The sequence below is a fragment of the Pocillopora damicornis genome, chromosome 7 (assembly GCF_964200805.1).
Source record: "Pocillopora damicornis chromosome 7, jaPocDami1.2, whole genome shotgun sequence".
NCBI lineage: Eukaryota > Metazoa > Cnidaria > Anthozoa > Scleractinia > Pocilloporidae > Pocillopora > Pocillopora damicornis.
In genome coordinates, this window is record NC_142676.1 from 20808996 (window position 1) to 20822630 (window position 13635).

General features: G+C 35.9%; 1 protein-coding gene across 3 annotated transcripts in view; it reads right to left on the minus strand.

The window, feature by feature from the left end:
• Positions 1-2183: 2183 nt before the first annotated feature.
• The window catches only part of LOC113677554 (lysocardiolipin acyltransferase 1), a 12657-nt gene continuing 1205 nt past the window's right edge, over positions 2184-13635 (minus strand). The window contains exons 1-3 of one of the 3 annotated variants that reach the window (XM_089211238.1): positions 10345-10614; positions 8346-8534; positions 2184-7362 (exon numbers count right to left, since the gene is read on the minus strand). In XM_089211238.1, the coding sequence (XP_089067364.1) occupies positions 6617-7362; positions 8346-8534; positions 10345-10363 (954 nt within the window). In that variant the 5' untranslated portion in view covers positions 10364-10614 and the 3' untranslated portion in view covers positions 2184-6616. Of the gene's footprint in view, positions 7363-8345; positions 8535-10145; positions 10615-13635 lie in introns of those variants that run through there. The other 2 variants (XM_089211239.1, XM_089211240.1) reach the window with 2 other exon arrangements.

Sequence of the window (13635 nt, forward strand, 5' to 3'; positions counted from 1 at the left end):
GAGAGAGAAGCTTCTTGGACTGTGCTGACCAAGTAGCTTTGGTTAGAGCCCTGGCAAAGTTACAGGGTTGTGTGTCCTGTGGCCAGACAGTTACTTTCACATTGCCTGTGTCTAACTTGGAGAATAAAAGTGTATCGGCACTCTTATAGGAAGAGCCGACAAAATACTAAAGATAACATGTGATGGACTTGCATCCCATCCAGGGGAGGGAAGGGGGGAAGTGGACAAAGTCGCTCGATAGCTTTGGAAATCGGACCAACCCCTGTCCCTAAGTTTGTAATACTTAAACATTTGAGTAACAACCTCCATTTTTAGCAACCTTAAAAGTTACGGTCATTTCGACTTAAATGAATGAATGAATGAAAACTTTGTTTATATGTCTATGTTTTTCGTTGTAGATTAGCTAATTGGGGACACCTAACTAAAGTCATTAGCTAATAACCAGTGTACGAAAACAAAGAGGTAAATGCTTAAAATACTTGTTAACAGTACAATAATAAATACTACGGAGTAATAAAAAATGATTCTGTTCACAATTTACATAATTTGCAGCAACTGCTCTTGTTGTCAATGAGGTCTGAAAGGTCAGTTTTTCGTACTCTGGTGTTAAATATAGCGAGGGTTGGTGATGCCCTTAATTCTTTGCTAAGTTTCGACCAGATATATGGACCTTAGTATCTTATTGTGTTTTTACCATAACCTTTAGTGTTAAAACGAGGTTTTTCAAAGTCCCAGTTTCTGAGGCAGAATTGTGAGTTCTTAGTTTTGAATAGTCGTGATAGACAACCTGGAACAAGACTTTAAACCTTATACATCAGAGTGGCAGTTTCTTGTGGATGTCTGTTGTATAGAGTCGGTAGCCTAGTCGACTTGTCAAACCAGTCTCACTGAATTTATTTCTCTGTTTCCCATTCCCTTAAGACTGGAACTTTTTTATTTCAATGTCCCGGGTATTCCACGAAGTCCGCAAAAAACCTTCGAACAAATTCTCAACGTGAAATCGATTCACACATCTAAACCTGTTACTATTAATTCCATTTGAAACTGGGAAATGGTTGCTATGGAAATTTTTAAAATAATTCAAATAGTACGCGCGCTGTGATTGGCCATAAAACCATTTTACATGAGCGTATGTAGACACGGTTTTCGTTCCTCTTGCATTAGTTATTTTATAAAAGAAATGTAAAATGGTTTCCTTGTTTACATAGCCTGATGGAAACACCACGCTTATCTAGTGGTATTCAACAATTGTGCGATTATCAGTCTGCACAGTGATGTAAAATGATGTGAAAAATGGAAAACTAGAGTTTTGTTCGGCCATCGGCTCCTTTTGACAGTTCCGTTCTCTTTAGCTTAAGATATGACCAACATACAAACATTACAACCTTCAACTTCAAACGATATAATGGAAGGGAAAACAACAAATGTTACTTATCTTTCCGTTCCCTGTCGAATTCCTGGGCACGATTAATGTTCATTCGTCAATCTGCAGTCTCCCTTCACCAGCTAAACGAGACGGTTACAAAGGAACATGAGCATACGAAGTGAGATGAGCACTCAGCCAAGGAAAAATAAACTTCACAATAAGTTGCAACTGCGCTCTTGTGCAGTTTCTGCAGAGTACGTCATATATTAGATTGTAAAACTCGGACAAACACCAGCGCCTTTCACACATTACCTTCTCTCCACTCGCGGCTGCAGCAATGCCCACATTGTAACCAATCACAAGGCCCCAAGTCTTAAAATTAACCAATCAGATAGCGTGTTTACGCGGTTGTCACAGAGTGGCGGGAACAAGAAGCGCGAAAACAACGCAAGCCACTTACCAACACAACAGCTTTCACTCGCTCCAAAAAGTTATAAATAGACCTAAATAAGTCGATAAATAGACAGATAAAGAACTTCTTCGCCGCTACGTTTTGAGTGGTTGATAGTTTGAACTTAAGGCTACGGCAAACCGGAAAATCAACTCCGTTTTCACACGATCTTCATAACTGTAACAACCTCCCATTCAAAGTTAATACCCACACTTTTGCTGAGAGCGGACGGTTAGCAATTCAAATTCGGATGTTTGCCAAAAAAATTGAACTTAGGTTTGCAGAAATATGCTACCTTTGCCCTAATTTCTTGTATTGCAGAAGATGACATCAGATCTTTTATCTCAAATAACCAAACCAACTCAATTCAAAATTCCAATATATGTTTATTTCCAACTTAATTTTTTCTTTTCAAGGAACATTTTTATGGCGCAAAATTAAATCAACAAAAATATAGACAGTAAATTTCGTCTTAGCCTTCAAAAAAATAAATTTTGTCTAAAAATTTAATCTACATGCCCTTCCTGCTGTTTAAAATTTAAAAAAAAATGTAGGTAATGACTGAATACTATCATCGCATTTTAACAAGGCCTAGTTTCAATTAGACTCTTTCTGACAAACTGTTATTTTTTCTTGCATTAAAATAAAAATAGGTAAAATATCACAATGTATCAACTACTATACACAATAACAGGTTGTTATTTATTTTAAATAGACAACATTAAATGCATTAATAACTTGATAATTCCTCTAAAAGATGACATGCATTGCTGCCAATGCTATGGCATATGAAAAACATTCAAATGAATGTCCTTACGGGGCGTAGAGGGGGATACCATTAGGTACAACGAAATACCTTACTAATTAAATTTAACAAATGAGCATATACAAATTGTCATGATAGTTTCTTTTAAAATAAGGTAATTTCAGATTTTTATACATAAATTTTAACATAATCAACTAAGTAACACAAAGTACACACAAATGTTTTGCTGCTTTTATGTGTTTTGAGGGTGAGAGAAGTCCTGACCCATGCAACTATTAATCTATCATAGTCCACACTGCTCTCAGCCTCCCAAGAACATTTTGTTTTTAAACTAGAATACAGGTAATCATAATTCCCTACAGACAGTGGAAAATTACTGTTGACTTGGGGTACTAGTATCAATGAAAAAAAGGACGAGATATATTACATTAACACTTAGCTTGCAAGTAAGTTTAAACAATGATTTGTAATCTGCATTCTGATTACAGAGTTCTTTCCTAAATGTGGGTTTCAGGTGCCTTGATGGTACAAAATAATGCAAAAAATTTTAATCATTGGAGAGCTAGCTTGTTATATATGTAATGATTTCAAATTAAATAACATAACTTCTTTTTTACATCTGAGTCAACAAGGGCTGATTGTGCCTGTACTCTGACTTAATAGGACTATCTATCACTTTTTTCAAATAGAAAAATGGCTTTTCTTTGAAGAGTAATGACGTCAGAATGGCCCAACAACATTCTGAGAAAGCTGAACTCTTGAAGTTTCCCCTTTGTGTTATTAACAGTTCCTTTAAATTGAAAATCTACATGGAAGGAGAGAATGCTTGCTACCTTGAAAAGAGAGCAAAATTAAAAGAAAATCATTTTTTCTGATGCATCTCCGCTGGCTAGAACCCTTAATATTTGAATCTGATTGGTTCACTACATGCTCATAACTGGTCCAGCTCCTTACAATACAGACCATGGTCCAGAATTTTATCTGCTCCAGCAACAGCAAATTGAAATTGTTGCAGAAAGAAAGAAAATCATCAGAAGCAAATCAATAAGTTATTTATCAGTAGAGTCCCTTGGTCTTAAATATGATAAAGGGCCTTCAACCTCAGCCATACTCAGGACCTCTAGCACAATTTTTTTTCAGACAAACCTCCCACTTGGTAAAATATCAATGATAATAACTTTTTAAGTCATGACACTGTCCTCACTTTGAAAGGTCAAGTTACTAGTTAGAAACTCAGAATGCAGTTGGATGTAAAGTTTGATGGATACATTTACATGACTGAGATAAAATAAGGTTCCCTGACATACACTTCTCCAATAAATAAGCAGCCTAAGCTATGTGGTCCCTTCTTCCTCACCTACCCCACCATGACCATCATAGCATTTAACAAAACAGAAAAATTGTTGAAAATAAGGGCAGCCAGAAAAACCCACATATATTGGTCAAGAAAAAGCTCCACAACAGACCTCTTTCAAGAATTTCATGTTTGAAAACAACAGCCAGAGTTTTCAGTCAAAGTGAGGCAAATGCAAACTAATTTACATGCACATAACTAAGGAAATACTTATCATGTCCACTATCATGACAGGTCTACGTTGCTACATTTCATGGCACTATGTCCTGTTGTCACAAGTATTAAATATGATCTACATACACCCACAACATTCTCTTTAGTAGGTCTACTGAGTTTCTCAAATGTTACATTGATACACAATTAAATTATATCGAAAGAAAACCCCCTATCCTTGATCTACCCATTGAATCAAGCTGAGTCTACTAACTTCAGTCACAAATTAAAGTCACTTCAAAAATATTATTTATCTTCAAGACAGAATAATTGATATTCTTGTTTGGAGAATTAATATTTGCGAAAGTATTATATGCAAATAGACATCCTGCATAATGTAAGTGCTGCTCACTTTGAAGGTCAAGTAAATGAGTGAATGGTTTGCCTTGAACTTAATGATGCCAGTGTCTCTTGGGTAATTTAGTATCATCAACTGAGTTGATAATGTAAAATTGGCCACTTTAAAGAATTAAAAGCTGACGTTTCAAGCATTAGCCCTTCCATCTCTCTAATGAAGGGCTAATGCTTGAAATATCAGCTTTTAAACTCTATTATAGTGGCAAATTTATGTTATCAACTCACTTGATAATACTAAATTACCTTGTTATACTCTCCCACTGACACAGCACCACAGTTTCTTTAGAAAGTTACCCCCTTTATTCCTTTGAATTAGCAACTCGCTTTGTCCTTCATTAGAAGCAAAGTCTTCTTCATCGACATAGATAATTTGCAAGCACTTTAAATAAATAAATAAATTTTATCATTCAACATAAAATAAACTTCAAAAGAACTAAAGCCATAGCCTTATGTGGAATTTAAAAGAATGTAATCTACTACAGCCTTCCTTGAGATTTTTTCCAATCAATGCAAATTTATTGCATTTTTGAAGTTTCTTGTGTCATTCTAAACAGCCTGTGACCAAGGGAGCTTAATCACAGGCTTAAGGTGATTCCTCAGTATTACACTGTGCATCCTGTAATATTCATAAAAATCACATAATCAGGCAAATAAGCTTGCCCGCATTCCAAGAACATGGTATTGTTTTTCAACCAATGGTTAAAGTAAAAAGGTGCAATGTCCTTTAGCTATTAAATGAACAAGGTGACCTAAATTTTTTATTGCATAATTTTGGTGTACAAATTATCCCCTTCAGATTGGAGGAATTAAAAAAAATTAATTGAAGGGAAAACAAGACATAGCTAAAATCCTGTGTGAAGCACATCACTTGACGACACAAACTTTTTGTAAGCTTGAAAGCCATGACTCGAAGAATGTTTTGAATCAATGTTGTTTGTGATTGTGTGATTTTTTCATGCGCTCAAGACCTTCTATCTATCAAGTTTTTTTAATTGTTACTTTAGAAACCCTCGCTTCCAGCTACTGCAAAATTTACCATGAACACATAAAATAATGTGCATGATAGATGCCAGTACAGGCATAAATGGGGTGAGTTTGGCCTGTTATATCTCTTTCAAAACAGACATTGGATAGGAACACTTAAGGAAAGTTAAAAAAAAAGGTTTGTTAGATAACTTTTTTCCTGAGCAGTCACCTTGATTAATTGGTTATTGTTATATATTCTACTTTCTGCCAATTTGATCAATAACTTGTATGAGGTGAAATTGCCTTAACTTACATGACCCAGTCCCTTAACCCTATAACTTCCAGAAGTGATTAACATGTAACTTCTCCCTATAATATCCATACATTATCCAGCAAACAGGTAATGAGAATACCCAAATCATCGGGTAGAAGTTGTTACCTTGATCTAACACCAAATTCATGTAACCAATTAACAGGGATAAGTGTCGCATAGAGGATAGAATTAACATTCAAATCTTGGGAATTAAAGGGTTAACAATTACACATCCACAAGTGACCAATATGCAATTTCCTTTTACAAAATCAATGCACCTTCAATCTTCAAGGTCATACACAGGACGAAATCACATGTTTCCGTATTTCTGAAACGTGGCGAAAACATGCAACTCCATGTTTCCGTTATGTTTAACATGCACAAAAAGTGGTCTAGTTCCGTTGTATACACAGCAACGGAAACGCAAGAAAACGTCACGAAACCAGTAACAGAAACACAGGTTATCCGTCGTGTTTCCAGAACGGTTTAACATGTTTCTGCCATGTTTCCGTTTACAGATTCTTGCAATTTTGTCCTGTGATAACAAGAAAGCAATTTCAACTAAAGAAAAGTACTGTTTGATTTCACACGATACTCTGGGAGCCATAGCTCAAAAGCTTCTAAGAAATGTATGATATACAGCGCAGAAAATTGACATGAAGCACCTAGGAGTGAAATGTTAAATAAATCAAACTTGCCAGGTCTGAAATTCAACTTTACTTGAATAGCAGCAACCAGAGCTAGCACCATTTGCATGTCAGCCAAGGATTGACCATGACTCTGACCACTGCTCACCAGGATCTGATGCATGATACATGTCTTAAGACGCCTCACTTTGTCTTGGTATCCCTTGACTTCTGCATCAGCTGTAAAAATATTTCATCTGTTCCCCCAAAACAGGAAAGTGTTAAATATACAATTCCAATAATTAAAACATACCATCTCACCACTGCAGACATGTACAGAAGAACTGACGAACAGATTGTGAACAGAAGCCAGAAGACGAGCCCTTTTTTAAACAGATAACTCACAGCTAACTGGATCTCATTCTGTTGTTCACTTGCTATTTCAGAAGGAGGGCCAAAATTTTTCTCCTTGGTGTAAAATTTTTTCAGTCTATCCTCTTTCTGCATCCATTGCTTACAGCACCATTCTTCCAGACCTTGTGTATCTTGTGGAAGTGCATCATTGGTATATCGCTGAATGTGAAAATGAATTTCACTTGGTACATTTCCTTTCAGTAGATCAACTTCTTCAAAACAGTAATTTTCAGAATAACCAACGGTGACATCAAGAATAGCATCTAGATTCCCCTGACGAAGTTTCTCAACACAGTACGTGAAGCCACGTACACGTGGATGTAGAACATAGTCATAAAAGGGAAGATTATTTTTTTTTGCAAAGGAATCACTCTTCTGTTTGCTAGCCTCCTCAAAGTTGGTACCCTCAGGAAACAAGAGTAGCTGAAGACTATCTGATGAATTGACAAAGTAACTGAGAACTGAATTAAGGTAGCTTTCATCTCTCTCCCAACGGCGGTGCAAGAAAATGTAAAGGGCATTCTGCATGGCCCAACCTGAAAATAAGCACAAAATTCTTTAAAACAATACCTGGCAATTCTACTATACACCAGAATTTACCAATTTAGAAAAAAATGAAGTGTCTCCTCAGCTGTTTGACTGTATAATCACCTTTCCTGAAATCAATTTACTGAATATAACTCAGCAACTTAGCGATATAAGTAACATTAACATTGTCGCTTAAAGAGTACTTTCTAAACCGAAGAAGAATTATAATAAAATGTCTGCTTGAAAACTCGTTTATACACTTTTTTGATAATGAATAGAAAATGTTGAGGGCTGAATTTTTCTCAGACTTCTTTTTTCCTTTTCAATCTACACTTTCTCTCCCAAGATAATTTACCCTACTGTCTGTAATAAAATTCTTATAATGCTAGTTTGGAGAATTTGGTATTGAATCAACAAATTATCTCCTAGTTGATATATGTCTTTTATAATTCTCATGACCTTTCTGCTTGATATTATATTGATATTGTGAGGAGAAATTATGTCTTGGTCACCCATGGGAGCTTAAGGGTCAATAGCCCAAGTATAAATCATAAGATGTTACCTGAACCTTAACCCTTCAACTCCCAAGATCTCATTAGTAAGTCTCCTTACTATCTACCATATAGATCTTATTATGTTAGTTTGGAGAATTTGGTATTGGGTCAACTAATAATCCCATAAATAAGATTTTTTGTTCTTCTCATGACTTGTCTGCTTGATATTGTATTGATATTGTACAGAGAAATTCTATCTAAGTCAATCATGGGAGTTGAAGGGTTAAAGAACAAATGCCAGCCATACTGCTCACAAGCAGAAATGTCAGCTATATGGTAAATCACATAATAGTACATAAAGATTCCTTTACTGACAGCCAAATTTCTATTCAATGCAACCATTTCATAATTTTAGGTCCCTAATGGCAACTTTGTTAAAAAAAAAAAAAAGTTGATCTTGAAACCAAAATTTATAGCAAAATGATGAAAATACTTACCTGGACCAGGAATATGTTTGAGTTCACGTTTCATTATTATCTTCTCGTGCTTCAACTTGCCATATCGTGCCACAAAACTCCAAAAGAACATCCAATCAAGTCGGCATCTGTGGTTCATGATGATAACAGAGTTCTCACTCTTTGGAGGCTTGTCCCCAGTGACTACAATCTTGACTCCAAACATCATCTCTGTGCATTGAGAGAGGAAAATAATTATCAGTGATTTAACTCAAATTTCTTCTTCTAAAATTCAAACCAGGTCAAGTATAGCTATACGTAAGTTGATATCATCACAAAGAACATCCATTAATGGAAAATTTATTTTCATTTTAAGTTCCATGATCTTTTGGCTTTTACATAAAAGAAGGTATACTATATCTTCATCAGTGGCAAGGAGACATAAATTGATCCTGGGAAAACTAACAAGAATCTTGGACAGCACATTCCCAAATGTTTATTTTCTTGTTATATTAGTTAGGGAAAATTTTGTGTTCAACCTGTTTTTGACAGTGAATAAAAAACATGTCTTAGAGCAAAAAAAGAGTGCTAGAAACATTAACCTTTCCTGATCACAAAACATATTCAGGTTTGAAACTAATTCAGTTGTCTAACAAAGCTGGCTGCCAAGCAACTACAAAAAATTATTTAGAGCAACACTAAATCGTGAAAAAAAAATGAAAATAACTAGTTCATTAATATGACTACAACATTCAGAGTACAAATTGGAACTTGCATGTTTCACAGTTCACTACTTTGTTTTGTATTGCAGCTGTAAAACAAAACCAAGCACACCTTTCTCAAGCAAAAAAAGCATTGTGAGTTAAGTTAAAAACAGGGCAAAAGAAGGGCTGATAATATAATCCCTCTATAAAATAATCAATGTCATGATTAAAAAAAAATCTGATCATCCAATTTCAGGTCACAAAACATGGAACCAAAAAAATTGCAAGAAGTTTCAGAGCCTCATGTCAAATTGGGTATAGTTGCCATACTTCAAGAAGTACTATTAATTCCTAAGCCAAAACGCCTTTCCAGTGGTACTTAGTTCATCTTCATAAGGTGTTGACTGATTTTACAGCATTTACTAACCAGTAAACAAAGAGCAAATTATTATTTCTGCCAGTTTTGGTTTTAGACTGTAACAAGTTTTGATAAGTCATCATGTTGTGGCATTTGGCAATTGGCAATTGTTTCCTGATGACATAACAGTATGTACTAAATGGTCCAAATTCAGTCTTTTAAAAGCCAGTGTTAGGAAATATACCCAAGCATGGAAATCTAAGTACTGCAGTTTTGTTTTCCCACAGACACTAAGTGATGTCTCATTCCCTGAATTTTAAAAATTAAGTAATTGGGCAATCTCCTCATGATACTACCCTTGACTTACGTTACTTTCTGAAATTCTCACATTAACATATAGAGATGCAACACTAGATGAAAAGATGTCCGCATAACCTCGTCAGAATCCGTCCCAATTTCACAATTTTTTTTTTTGCTATCAAATAACTGTATACATAGCGAAGTATGTGGTTAGATAGAAATCTTACCTATTTTTATTACATGCTTATCAATATCATTGTTTTCTTTAGTAACTTGATCATCTCATGAAATAACGCAAAGGACGCCACCCCCTCACAAAAGCACAACAATAATGTAAATAAACCGTGTTGTCATGAATTATTTAATGTAACCATGAGACATTCAATAATGATACTTGTTTCTAGTGATATCTAGACAGGAATATCTCTCTGAAACCATTATAAGCTGAATCAACCCTGGTAATTGAGCGGAAACACTCACCCAGAAGGGCCTTTTGACGCACAAACACGACGTTGAAGGTGGAAGTAAGTTGAGGAGGGTTGCGATCCGAAAGAAAAAACAGCAAATCCGTTATTCGTAAAAAAAGAGACAAAAAATTTTTCAGATTAGCAAAAACTGAATAAAAAAAAAACGCTCATGAGCTGTAGTAATTTAAAAACTGCTTTCCAATATTCCTCACCGGCGGTAAGATCAGCCATAACGAACACAATCGATCATTTGCCCATCGAAACCACTGCGGCCGCAGCCATAACAGCGGAATTGTCGGCCCCATGAGAAACAGAGAGCCGAAAAATGAACAAAAAAAAAGAGCCAAATTGTAGATTAAACCTCCAAAGAAGTTTCTCAGCATTTTGAAAATCCTTAACACTGTTAGTACAATTAGGGGAAGCGAAGAAAGTATTGATGCGAGAAAGCGTGACACGAGCAAGTATAAGCGTGCGGCGACACAGACTGCAGCTGGATTGTGAGGTGTGCGGGCTCTAATGAAAGGCTCGCAGTGGATTGTGGGTTGCTAAGGAAACATGAAGGATACATTTTTGTTCATGTCTATTATCGGTGTTATCTTTTCACAGTATTATGTATTTTTTGTTTGATTGTTCGTTTTTTTTTACTTTTTTTCTTCTGGAATACCGATGGAAGCCTCTCTGAACAAATATTATCTACATCTGCGTTTATTAGGTTGGTAAAATCTTTAAAGACATCACACCAACTATTACTATACAAAGATATAAATATATATAATACTCAGAAAAAATTAATAAAGAAATTCGGATAGTAATTTTATAACTGTATAATATATATTATGAGAATATAAAATAATAATGCCTAGTGATTGTTAACTAAATAGGGGAGTAGCTTGGAGTAAAAAACAGCCAAGGAGTTTGACTCAACTGTTTCCGGGGGTAGATTATTCCATAATCTTGTGGTCCTTAAGAAAAAGGAACAAAAATAAATGTTCTTTGTCGCCATATCTTGCCTATATTTATGACGATGACTCCCTCGAGTTCTAACTTCAGATTGGGGTTGTAATTAGTTACTTACATCAATATCAATTTGTCCACTGCTCATTTTATATAAAAGTTTTAGACGAGTCAGTTCTTCTTGATTCTAAGCTCGCTCAACCTTGATCTTGAAGCATTTCAGTAACGCTAGCTGTTGGATGATAGTTGTTGAAGCAGAGCCGAACCCCTTTTCTTTTCTCTGTCCCATTTCAATGTTCAAAATAGACGAACACCGATAAGAGTTAATCTTCTTTATTTGCGAACAACAACAAAACTCGAATTATAACTCTCTGCTCAAAGACACGTGTTTAGCATCATTGGGAATTGCGAAACCCCCCCCCCCCTTAGACCTAAATGTAGCCCAATAACTCGAGTATAGTCTAGAACTTAATTGTCAAGCAACAACTAAGGAATGTTGGGGGTCACCACACCATGGTATCTATACATTAGATACCAGTTTAGTTGTGCAATTTCCTGTTCAGAGCTTCCTTTCCATCTAGCATGATGATTTCAATAGTGTAGCTTCATTTCTTCCCTATATTTTGTATAACACTGCATTACTGGGAACCCCTCTCTCTCTCTCGATCTCTCTCTCGATCACTCTCGAAGGCGATCTGTCCGTTTAACTCGAGCTTATCCGTCCGTTTTATTCAGTATATTATTTCAAACCATTCTTTGCAGAAGAATCAGTCTCATGAGGCTGATTAGAAAACAAATTAATTAATCTTTTATTCCCTTAGACTGACTGGCTTCTAATTTCTCCTTTCAATATCACCCTTAAAATAATTATAAATAATAAATAATAATAATAAATAATTATAAAGATCACGAGAATAAAGGAAATGATCACCAATCGAAGAAGCTCCTAAAGCTTTTTTCAGGTCCTATTTACAACTGTTCGTTTCAGTAGTGTTCTTAGCTGCGAGGATCTCTTAATTTCATCTTTCCACCGCAGTGCAAATATGTGAATTTTCATATATCTAAAATCTTCAAGCTCCTGATTGTTAGCACCATGGGAAATGTAAAGATAACAGAGAATATTAATAAACGGTTGAGAATATATGAAACATTACTGCGAGGATCACTTTCATTCACGTCTTTATCCGCAGTTCAAATATATGACTTTCATATATTCTCAACCGTTTATTTCATCACTTCACGGGTTTATTTAGAACCAACATCATGATCAGCTCCCAGTTGGCTTGTTAGCTCAATTGGTAGAGCGCTGCACCGGTATCGCAGAGGTCATGGGTTCAAATCCCGTACAGGCCTGAATTTCACTACTGCCTAAGTCTGATGCACATTACTGCGAGGATCACTTTCATTCACTTCAAGAGAATATTAATGTTAGCGTAACCAAGAGAAAAGTCGGAAAGATGTTCGGGGGGGCTGCAACCTGTATTTAGATCTAGGTCTTAACACTACACGCAGGCCGAGGCCCCGAGCATTTGGTGGGTTCTTGTTCCTGCTTCGAGGTTATTTTTCCCTGCGGAACAGCAGGAAAAAATGACTTTCCCAGTTCCACTTCGACGCACAACAAATAGCCGTCTCGAGATCTTTCTATTCGTAAACAATTTACAGACAAAGGAGATCGGGAGGGTGGCAATATGTTAATACCTGGCACGTGTTAAGCCCAAAATTAAACGCTGTACGAGGCGCGTGAATTTACATAAAGGTGAGGAGATCCCAGGTTATCCTTTAAGCGTAAATGAATGTTTAATGTACACGTGACGCGTTTTTTTTTTTCGATTTTGTGCGTGAAATTGGATTAGAACCATTTCTCCCGCCCGCTTGAATTTTATAATTGGACTTTGGGCATGAGGATCGTGACACTCCTGTTTTAATTATTACACAACAACCTCTTCTTCCCACGCCCGGAACACTGAGCTAAAAATTGCACTTATATAACCACAAAAAAATTAAACAGGTCTCAGTTGACTTCCTTGGTCACGCAAGTGTCTCACAATTACCCAAGGTCGCCATTCTTATGATATTTTAGGGTACGAATTGTCCTACAGAAATGCGTTGTATAATTTTTTACATTTTAATCAAGGGCGCAAAATAATCGTGAATGATGTTATAAGATTCAGAGAGCCAGAGCATGCAAATTGACCCAACAGATCGCAAACTTTTATCAAAATAAACGACTCTAAACAATAGCTTGACTCATTTCGTTTGCATGGCTTTCTTTGCTCGTTGAAGTTGCTACATTGTTCTTACTTCTAGGTTTGTGATGGCATTTTGAAAAACCTCTTATTAAAAAAAAAAGAGGAGGTTTATTGATCGTGCATAAATATTATTACCAGCCTAGACGCGAGTTTTCCTTACTAGCGTTTATTGTCCAAAAATATAATATTTTTCGTTCCTTCCCAACCATACTTTTTGTTTTCAGAGGTGAAAATATATGATTGGCGCGCCAACACTTATTGCCGGTGTCAAATTGAAACAAGACAAAATCTAAGCTTTGA